The sequence below is a fragment of the Aegilops tauschii genome, chromosome 4 (assembly GCF_002575655.3).
Source record: "Aegilops tauschii subsp. strangulata cultivar AL8/78 chromosome 4, Aet v6.0, whole genome shotgun sequence".
Lineage (NCBI taxonomy): Eukaryota > Viridiplantae > Streptophyta > Magnoliopsida > Poales > Poaceae > Aegilops > Aegilops tauschii.
This window is the reverse complement of record NC_053038.3, coordinates 26825572-26836849: the sequence shown is the minus strand read 5'-3', so window position 1 is coordinate 26836849 and position 11278 is coordinate 26825572. Positions and strand designations below refer to the sequence as shown.

The 11278-nt window shown below is 45.5% G+C and overlaps 1 protein-coding gene across 6 annotated transcripts; it reads right to left on the bottom strand.

The window, feature by feature from the left end:
- Positions 1-702: 702 nt before the first annotated feature.
- LOC109747587 (pentatricopeptide repeat-containing protein At4g01570) lies at positions 703-5817 on the bottom strand. 6 transcript variants are annotated; one of them, XM_040386490.3, is made up of 3 exons: positions 3034-5816; positions 2125-2427; positions 703-1142 (listed from the first exon to the last, which is right to left on the bottom strand). In XM_040386490.3, the coding sequence occupies exon 1, from the start codon at positions 5463-5465 to the stop codon at positions 3165-3167; it is 2301 nt and encodes a 766-aa protein (XP_040242424.1). In that variant the 5' UTR covers positions 5466-5816; the 3' UTR covers positions 703-1142; positions 2125-2427; positions 3034-3164. The 6 variants fall into 6 exon arrangements, with proteins under 6 accessions (XP_040242424.1, XP_073352243.1, XP_045083279.1 ...); XM_073496142.1 differs by having other exon boundaries at positions 703-1132; XM_045227344.2 differs by having other exon boundaries at positions 703-1129.
- Between the last annotated feature and the right edge of the window lie 5461 nt (positions 5818-11278).

Sequence of the window (11278 nt, the reverse complement as noted above, 5' to 3'; positions counted from 1 at the left end):
AAAAACGTTGAATTATAAATAATTGTTAGTGGCAGAAATAAATAATTTACCAGCAGATAACTGTTTTGCAATGAAAAAACTTTGAACTGTAGACACTTGTTTCCGATTAGACAAGCGAGCACCATCACTATTTGCTCTGAATAATTTAGCATTGTCAGGATGCAGTAAAAGGATGAGCAACCCAAAAGTTACTGCTGGATTTGGATTATACAGTTGCCACAAGAAACAACGTCGGACAATTGCCGCTACGAAGCAACCTCGTAATTTAAAACAATCGCACAGCAGGTCAACTGGAAAGACTCGGATTTCACCCAAAATATTTGTTTTATTCGTCTATACTATGTAGAATTGGTAGCACCAATTTACCAAAGAACATTGAGAACTGAAGTAAACAGTCGTAGGGTTGTTGCTTCAGATATGTGGTGCATAGCAAATCGGACAAAGTTACACAGCTCCACTCACATTCTCTTCTCAATCTGAACCAAAAGGCGCTTCATGTCCTCCATGGTTACTTGACTTGGGGCCTGAATCGGCCTGAAATTCAGCATCCTGGAGAAGTGCTACATAGAAGTAACAGACAGCTTCCAGTCCCAGCAAAGCAGCTGCCACTGTTCTTGGATTCACGTTTTTCTCCACAAACCACAACCCCCCTCTACTTGAAAATATCATGTTACTGCTAACCTGCCAATGTGCTAGGAATTAATTGCAAACTAATGTCATCCATCTCACAGATATCAAGCTACAGTTGTCTAGCAACCACACATTCAAAGAGGAGATGAAGGACGCAGCAGAAATGTTGCTGCACATGAAGTCCAAACGGAACATATCTGCGTAGCACTCAATACTTCAATAATGCACATGGCACACACCCTTGCTTCTACTCCTGTTACTCTGCTAGGCATGTTTAACATGTGAGAGCACCCACAATACATCCAGATCAGTTCTCCACTTGTGTTAATTCACAGCTAAAACCGTCCATCTTTTGACCTCCACCTTCACACTGTATCAAGTCTCTTTTGGCACTACAGGGTTCAGAGAACAAACTGAGTGCTGAACCACTCAAAGACGAATTTCTGAGTGGACAACAGAATTCCTTAACGACTTCAAGTGTAGTCCTTCCGCTCGCTGACTGCTAAAAATTCCTGTTAATGAGCATCAGGTCGTAAAGAAACAGCAAAATAATAAGGGGAAACACTCAGAAGTAAACTATGGTGGAAATAAAGCCAAATATAGATTCCACAATTAGTTCCAGTATGAACCTCATTGTTTGGATTGATCACCACTTCAGAAAATGCAGGACCATGCTAGTTTCATACTAAATCTCGAGTTTCATGCCGAGCCATGTAAACCATGAGGCAGTCTAAATACTTCCCTAGATTCATTCTTTTATCTCTGTGCTGAAAATTTACAAGGAACAATATGCCTCATTAACTGCAAGCTTTGTGGAGCACGAGAAGCAACTGACCTATTTTCTTTTTTTCGAGAAGATGCAAAGACTACAATTCTTTTCATTGAAGAGGGGGGGGGGGGGGGGGGGGGTTAAAGGTTACAGGCCTCCTAGGAGGTGGTTTACAGTTTGTGTTACAATGATTTTAATGGACATCCCAGGTGTTGGGATCACCAAGCGAAGACCAGCAGCCCCAGCTCGAGCCCAGAGCACCGCCTCGGCTCTGATTTTCTCGGTCAGCAAGTGGACAGAGGGTCGATCCTCATAGAAGACGCAGGCATTACGCTGTTCCCAGATCATCCATCCCGTCAGCAGCGTGGCGGCGACCAGTCCCTTGCGAAGAGATTTGGGAGTCGTCTCTTTGACAGCTAGCCACCATTCGTTGAGGGAGGTGTCCTGGTCAGGTGGCCTGCACGTCATCCTCAGCCAGGAGAGGATATCATGCCAGACCTGCCTAGAGAAAGGGCAGGAAACTAACCTATTTTCTCAATCGATCTAATGTGAGATCCATCTGGGGTGTAATCAGAAGTGCTCTAGAGCGGGAGACATGCGCTATTTCAACTGGAAAACTCTATAGCCAACTGGTACACAGGGAATCTGGAATCTACAGGAATTTAGTACATATTTGGATTACATGCAGTCTCATAGACCATTTGATTCAAAAGAAATAAACTGACCTTTAACGATAAGATTCTAAAACTGGCTGAAGTTGTTTTCCATTTCACCTCTTTGCAGGGGAGAGACTGCTCAGTGCTCAGGTAGTCTGAGGTCACGTAAATCAGTGCAATGATCACTCTGCTTCGATAAACCATAACAGAACCCGAAGCTACAAGCAGAAGACAACAGTTCCCACATTTACAATGCTTTGATTTGTTATGTTTTCCTGAATGCGGTGACTTTGCAGCATCTCCTATTCAGTTTCATGTGCTCAAATGTCTGGAAGATGCATGGCTCATTTGTGTCGTTGTAATCTTGTACATCTTTGAATTCAATAAAAGAAGCCAGGAGTTATACCCCGGATAAAAAAAGATGCATAAGCATGGTAACATTCAAAAGGTCAGGATGGCACTAAATACTCATAGTCTTATCAAATATTCATGTGCAAAATGGGAGTAAACCAGCTCAAGCAATTAACAAGAGGAATGATCTAAAAAAGGGGGAATCTTCATATATTAACATAATGAAGCAAGTTAATGGCTGTCCAAATATTCATATATCAAATATCACACGGCATCTGTATGTTTCATACAATATCACTTCTATAATAAAATTGGATACATGTGCAATACATGACTTCATAATTCACATAAGAAAAACGAAAAACATAAAGAAAAACACCTGTAGTTGTAGGTACATACTCCCATCATTCAATGATCTAAGGAAGCATTCTTCAACGGACTTTCCAACAGATACTCACAATCGAATAAACTAACTACAGTTAGCCTTATGCATCATTACATTTTCATTCATCTGATATCGTCATGCTCTTTTTCATTCATCTGATATTGTCATGCTCTCTGAAGGTAGTAAATGAAAATTTGGTAGGGAAAAGTTCTGAAATTAAGACACAATATTGCAAAGTTTACCTCATGGCATTTTCAATTCACAACAGAGCTACCTCTCCATAGAGTTTGTCACAACAACTGTCCCTTTTCGCCAATATAGTATCTTGAAAAAGCCTTCGTTGCACTGACATTATTCGTGCTTTTTCAGTAGTTCATTTAGATTGCTGTTTTTTCTTTTGAATCTCCTTATCAAGGAAAATCATTATTGTTTCCGTTACGTGATTTGGAGCAATGCCTTCTGCAATCATCCTCCTCAAATACTTGTCGGCTTCCTTCAACCTACCAGCTTTCGCATTAATATTGATCAAGGTATTAAAAGTAACAAGATCTGGTCTCATGCCCCTTGTGGTAATCTGCTCAAGCAAACAGTTTGCTTCTTCAACCTTCCCGACCTTTCCCAATTGATTGATCAAAGTATTGTACATAACAATATCCATGTAAACACCTTTCTTTGACAATTGTTCCATGATTGAGCTAGCAACCTCTGTTTTCCCCATCTGGCCAAGACCTTGAATTATCAGATTGTATGTTGCTATGTCATTGGGGCAGAGCTGTCCACCCCTCTCGTGAAGAACTGCCCAGACCTGCTTCAAATACCCCTTCTTGACAAATGATGTCATCAGTGAATTGTATGTATAACTTGTCCCTTTCCTTCCCAGATTTGTAAAGATCTCAAATAACTTGCAGGCTACACTCAACTTCCCTTTGGCCAAAAAGATTGACATATATGTATTAACCATGTCAGCATCGAAAGTTTTACCCCCCATGCCTTCCACCCTCTGACCTCTGTGTACTGTAAATATAGCAGAATTATTTGAATGGTCAGCATGTTTGGCAAGATGATCTAAGTGTGGGGACAAAGACCAATCATCCTTGGGTTCATTATGTGTGGTTCCTTCATTTGTATCAGTGCATACTGCAGGATTGAGCAAACTCATCACATCGTTCATATTACCATCAAATGGAAAGATTGATGTTCCATCTTTCGCTCTATCTTGTGGTCCTGTCAAGGCATCCATCATGTTGGACTTCCATCGGATGGCATCTGGCAAGACAGAGCTATCTCTTATGATCTTCACTATCTTCTCTTCCAAATCCCACCGTCTACTCTTGTTAAAACCTAGAAGTAATGATGTAACGGTAACCAAATCAATAACAAAGCCCCGATCTTCCATCTCCTTGACCAAACTGACTGCCTCTGCAACTTGGTCCCCTGTGCCCTCCTTGCAGAACTCCCTTACCATAATACTGTATGCAATCCCATCCAATAGCTGACCTTTCTTCCTTAGCTCATAGAACAGCCGACATGCAGCTTCTGCCCTCCCGTTCTTGAACAGCCCATCGATCACGGTGTTGTGTGTGCTCGCTGAGCATTGGATCCCATCCGCCACCATTGTCTCGAAAAAACCACATGCCTCATCAAGCCTCTTTGCTTTGAAGAGTCCATCCAGAAGCGAATTGTACACGACGACATCCCCCTTCAGCCCGGTGCCCCCGCGCATCTCCTGAAACAGACGCAGTGCGTCATCCATCCTGAAACTCTTGCAGCACCCATCCACGACTGCGCGGTAAGTGAACACGTCTGGGTGGATCCCAGCCAACTTCATTTCATCAAAGACCACCAAAGCGTCAGCCACCCTCCCGCCGATCACAAGCACACGTATGACCGAATTGTACGTGCATATATCTGGCACAAGCGGAGGAGAGGCAGCTTTCATGGCCGCGAAGAGCTTGAGGGACTTATCCAGGCGCTTCCACTTGCCGAAGGCGTGGATGCAAATGTTGTAGAACCTCAAGTTGGAAGGAAGGCCCCTCCTTGACATTTCGTCGAACACATGGCAGAAGTCATCGTGGAGGTTCTCCTTGGACAAGGCGAGGAGGAGGCGGTTGGTGGCTCGGACGTGAGGCGGGTGGGAGGCGATGGGAAGCAGCCTGCGGATGGCGGGGACGGCGGAGATGGGGTCAGGGGAGGCGATGAGGGAAGGGATGGCGGCGGCGGCGAGGCGGGGGAGGAGGTCGGGAGGGGCGTCTTGGAGGAGTGCGAGCGCGGCGTCGAGGCGGGAGGCGGAGAGGAGCGCGGAGAGCAGGCGGGGCAGGAGGGCGTCGGGGGACGGGGAGGAGAGCGCGAAGGGGAGGAGCGCGTCGAGGAGCGGAGGGGAGTGCGTGGCGAGCGCGCGGAGCAGGACGGGGAAGGTGGCGGCGAGGTGCGGGGAGGCGGGCGGCGTGGCGGCGAGGAAGAAGGAGAGCTTGGAGGTGGGCGGGAGGGCCGGGTGGCGGAGGACGTGGAGGCGGACGGGGAGCGGCAGCGGCGCGGCGGGCAGGAGGGCCGGCGGGATGTGCGGCGTGGTGAGGAGGTGGTTGGCGAGGCGGGTGGCGAGGAGCGCGTCCGTGAGGTCGGAGAGCGGCGCCGCGGCCGTGGTCAGGCGCCGGACGAGCGCCGCCGGCGGCATCATTCTGCCCCGCTGTGGCGCCTGACCGTGGCGAGAGTGTCTCGTTCGTCCGATTTTTTTTTTCGTTTCTTTTCTTTTGATTTTGAGGATGAGGATAGTGGGGTGTGATTTGTTCTGCACTCGGCTTCAATATTTGTTTGTGTGAATGTGTATCGAAATACAAAGGAGAACATGGATGCGCGCGTACCCATATGAATAATAAATTCATAAAAAGTATTAGAAAAAATTAAAAATTCTAAAATTCCGCGGTATGAAATTTAGTCGATCATTCTACTCACGTGCGAAGTTTCATGATGTATTGACACCCATGGTATTTTTAGTGAAGAAAATACAAACGCGACCATACTATTCATTAAACAGTATTTTTTAATATAGCTTTGATTTTGTCATTTTGCCCAGATTACCACGGATGTGATTTCTTCGTGAAACTTCATATGCGAGTATACCGGTTGAATATGTATATTACAAAAATAAATTCAGATTTTTTTTAAGCATTTTTTTGAATTTACTATTCATAAAGGATGCGCGCGCACCCATGTTCACCAAATCCGCGTCGGAATGTGTATATTGTTCTTTATAAATTCGGCTAAACTTTACTCAAGATAAAACTATAATATGTAAATAAATACAGAGATGAACCTCGCTAGGGCAAAGCAATCCATTTCAAATCTTTATCAAGTGGCCCAAGCCTGATAGTACGTCTCTAATTTTTTTCTTGACAAACTCCTGTATGGAATGCCATGAAGTTTTTTGAGAGCACAAGTAGAAGACCATTGGGTAGTATTTTGCTTTGATCAGTGTGGAAGTTTCCCGAGCTAAGCATGACTCCACACAAGCTCTTAAGGACGGCAACACCTTGAAGCTCTCCTACGGCAGTAACCACAACGAGATCATCTTTGTGATCACATCACACATCTACCAGATCAGCGACCTATTGGTGATATTCATCTTTCAAGGTTCATCATGCAAACTCGCCAGCTCGTTAAACTCCACGGTCAAAGATCATAGGAGTTGGGTGATGTCCCTATATCACTCATGCCCATATATGTTGCTAGCTTCCTTAAGGTAAAAGGAAAAATGTAGGTGCTCAGGTCCATCCCTTCTTGCATGTTTGCCTACCTTGACATATGACTGGCATACTGGCATATATATTACCCTTTGTGGATTTGCTGGGACATGAGTTTCTCTTCTTGTGCGCCAACCCTAAACGCCATAATTAATCATCCCATGTCTGCTTGTCACCTACTTCTCGTACCTCAAAATTGGCTAGCCACGACATTGAGAATGTATTGTGTACTCTCAGACGTGGAGTACTCCTAGTATAAGAACCTTGACCCAAAATTCATGAAAAAAGTACTTGGCGAAATTGACACATAACACTAACACATACTGTCATGTCAGAAAGATCAAATAAAGATTTGTAACACATAACTAGAAAAAAAAGAGAAGTCTAATTTGGAATAGTAGCTATTCCAATTTGGTCCATAAATTTGTAGCATGGACAATAGTATTAATCTTGGACTTTTCATTTTTGTTTCTCGAACAATTAATGGAGCTTGGACCTGAAAATCTATTGTAGTATTGTGTTATTTTCTTCCTTCAGATTTTTAGCAACATCTTAATGGACCCAAATATATGAGAGTATTTTTAGTGCTCCATGTCAGGGAGTATGGGATATGGGATACCCCAGTCATTCATCTAAACATTTTTAGTTAGGTTTGCGTCCCACCTGCTATACGTTAGGTGGGCCATAAGCTCTGTAGACATTCTGCCTTGGACTGTTTCTTTAACTGCATATCATGGAGGGTCATATCGTTATCTGATCTAGAGGTTTTGGATAAGGCGGAATTATCCTAGGCAATTGTTAACAAGACCGGTAGTCGTCATTGCAGTTTCATATGAGGGAGAGGCATAAGCTAACATACTTTCTCTTCTTGGATCATATGCACTTATGATTGGAACTCTAGCAAGCATCCGCAACTACTAAAGATCATTAAGGTAAAACCCAACCATAGCATTAAAGCATCAAGTCCCCGTTATCCCATATGCCACAACTAAAGGAAATATGCCCTAGAGGCAATAATAAAGTTGTTATTTATATTTCCTTATATCATGATAAATGTTTATTATTCATGCTAGAATTGTATTAACCGGAAACTTAGTACATGTGTGCATACATAGACAAACAGAGTGTCACTAGTATGCCTCTACTTGACTAGCTCGTTGAATCAAATATGGTTAAGTTTCCTAGCCATAGACATGAATTGTCATTTGATTAACGGGATCACATCATTAGAGAATGATGTGATTGACTTGACCCATTCCGTTAGCTTAGCACTTGATCGTTTAGTATGTTGCTATTGCTTTCTTCATGACTTATACATGTTCCTATGACTATAAGATTATGCAACTCCCGAATACCGGAGGAACACTTTGTGTGCTACCAAACGTCACAACGTAACTGGGTGATTATAAAGGTGCTCTACAGGCGTCTCCGATGGTACTTGTTGAGTTGGCATAGATCGAGATTAGGATTTGTCACTCCGATTGTTGGAGAGGTATCTCTGGGCCCTCTCGGTAATGCACATCACTATAAGCCTTGCAATGAAGGAAATATGCCCTAGAGGCAATAATAAAGTTATTATTTATTTCCTTATTTCATGATAAATGTTTATTATTCATGCTAGAATTGTATTAACTGGAAACATAATACTTGTGTGAATACATAGACAAACAGAGTGTCACTAGTATGCCTCTACTTGACTAGCTTGTTGATCAAAGATGGTTATGTTTCCTAGCCATAGACATGAGTTGTCATTTGATTAACGGGATCACGTCATTAGGAGAATGATGTGATTGACTTGACCCATTCCGTTAGCTTAGCACTTGATCGTTTAGTATTCTGCTATTGCTTTCTTCATGACTTATACATGTTCCTATGACTATGAGATTATGCAACTCCCGTTTACCGGAGGAACACTTTGTGTGCTACCAAACGTCACAACGTAACTGGGTGATTATAAAGGTGATCTACAGGTGTCTCCGAAGGTACTTGTTGGGTTGGCGTATTTCGAGATTAGGATTTGTCATTCCGATTGTCGGAGAGGTATCTCTGGGCCCACTCGGTAATGCACATCACTATAAGCCTTGCAAGCATTGTAACTAATGAGTTAGTTGCGGGATGATGTATTACGGAACGAGTAAAGAGACTTGCCGGTAACGAGATTGAACTAGCTATTGAGATACCGACGATCGAATCTCGGGCAAGTAACATACTGATGACAAAGGGAACAACGTATGTTGTTATGCGGTTTGACCGATAAAGATCTTCGTAGAGTATGTAGGAGCCAATATGAGCATCCAGGTTCCGCTATTGGTTATTGACCGGAGACGTGTCTCGGTCATGTCTACATAGTTCTCGAACCCGTAGGGTCCGCACGCTTAAAGTTTGATGACGATTTATATTATGAGTTATGTGATTTGATGTACCGAAGGTAGTTCGGAGTCCCGGATGAGATCGGGGACATGACGAGGAGTCTCGAAATGGTCGAGACGTAAAGATCGATATATTGGACGACTATATTCGGACATCGGAAAGGTTCCGAGTGATTCGGGTATTTTCGGAGTACCGGAGAGTTACGGGATTCACCGGGAGAAGTATTGGGCCTTATTGGGCCATATGGGAATAGAGGAGAGAGGCCAAAAGGAAGGAGGCGCGCGCCCCCCCTCTGGTCCGAATTGGACAAGGGGTGCAGCCCCCTTTTCCTTCTCCCTCTCCCCCTCTTTCCTTCTCTCCTACTCCGAAAAGGAAAGGGAATCCTACTAGGACTTGGGAGTCCTAGTAGGACTCCCCACACTTGGCGCGCCCCCTCTAGGGCCGGCCTCTCCCTTGCTCCTTTATATACGGGGGCAGAGGGGCACCCCATAGACACAACAATTGATCCCTTGGATCTCTTAGCCGTGTGCGGTGCCCCCCTCCACCATAATCCACCCCGATAATATCGTAGCGGTGCTTAGGCGAAGCCCTGGGTCGGTAGAACATCATCATCGTCACCACGCCGTCGTGCTGACGGAACTCTCCCTCAAAGCTCGGCTGGATCGGAGTTCGAGGGACGTCATTGAGTTGAACGTGTGCTGAACTCGGAGGTGCCGTGCGTTCGATACTTGATCGGTCGGATCGTGAAGATGTACGACTACATCAACCGCGTTGTGCTAACGCTTCCGCTTTCGGTCTACGAGGGTACGTGGACACACTCTCCTCTCTCTTTGCTATGCATCACCATGATCTTGCGTGTGCGTAGGATTTTTTTTGAAAATACTACGTTCCCCAACAGTGGCATCCGAGCTAGGTTTATGCGTAGATGTTATATGCACGAGTAGAACACAAGTGAGTTGTGGGCGATACAAGTCATACTGCTTACCAGCATGTCATACTTTGGTTCGATGGTATTGTTGGATGAAGCGGCCTGGACCGACATTACGCGTACGCTTACGCGAGACTGGTTCTACCGACGTGCTTTGCACATAGGTGGCTGGCGGGTGTCTGTTTCTCCAACTTTAGTTGAACCGAGTGTGGCTACGCCCGGTCCTTGTGAAGGTTAAAACAGCACTAACTTGACGAACTATCGTTGTGGTTTTGATGCGTAGGTAAGAACGGTTCTTGCTTAGCCCGTAGCAGCCACGTAAAACTTGCAACAACAAAGTAGAGGACGTCTAACTTGTTTTTGCAGGGCATGTTGTGATGTGATATGCTCAAGGCATGATGCTATATTTTATTGTATGAGATGATCATGTTTTGTAACCGAGTTATCGGCAACTGGCAGGAGCCATATGGTTGTCGCTTTATTGTATGCAATGCAATCACCCTGTAATTGCTTTACTTTATGTAACACCCCGAGAATCATGCTACAGTAACTCTCTGTGATTAAGCTAATCATGTTGCTAAACAGGGCTTGATCACATTGGAATCACATTTCTTTTCAAACTCCTAATTCAAACTTCAATTAAAATTAAAGTGGAAAATAAAAGTTTTCAAAAATTTAAACAAAAATGTTCGGTGGGTGCCAAATAATACACTGGTAATTATTGTGGAGAAAACTCCTTTTTAGAAAATGCCTAAGTATTTTAAAATGGATTAAAAGGTGAAAGAAAATAAATAAAAGAAAATGCAAAACAAAACAGAAAACAAAAAAATAACTAAAAACAAAAGCCCCCCCACTGGACCTGGCCCAACTGGGGCAACCCCAGGCCCAGCCGGCCAGCACCCCCCCCCCCGGCCGAAAGGCCCAGCTCCACCCCGGCCCACCTCTCCCACTTGCCCTCCCCTTCCCTGTTCCCCCGACCGGGGTCGGAACAGGGGCCGGTCCCCGCCGCACCCCCTCGCCGGCGACGGGGGAGGATAAGGACGCCAGCGCCCCCCGCCTCCTCGGGCCCCTCTCCCACTCGCCCCCGCTCACCTCTCGGCCTTTGCGCCTCTCTCTTCCCCCCCAGATCCGCGCCGCTCCTTCCTTCCCCACGCCCGACGCGGTCGCCGCCGTTCTCCGTCGTTCACACGGCCACCGTGCCCACCTCGCCGCCCCACGGTGTCTCCGAGGACCGCCGTCGCCCGCTGCTTCGTCTGGTGCAGCCCGTTGGAGACCGGAGCCCCTACAACGAGCACACCGAGCTCGTCTTCAACTTCGGTCGCCGGCGACCCCTTTCTTCCCCGGCGCCGACCTGCTGCTCCTAAGCCTCTCACCGGCCTCCGTGTGCCGCGCGGTGAGCTTCTCCCCCTCCTTCCCTGTCCTTTCGCTCTCGCGCGCCCCCTAGCTGCTTCC

Bases quoted from the DNA above. Each gene is read 5' to 3' on its own strand.
- LOC109747587 (XM_073496143.1), bottom strand. From the start codon at position 5,465: ATGATGCCGCCGGCGGCGCTCGTCCGGCGCCTGACCACGGCCGCGGCG.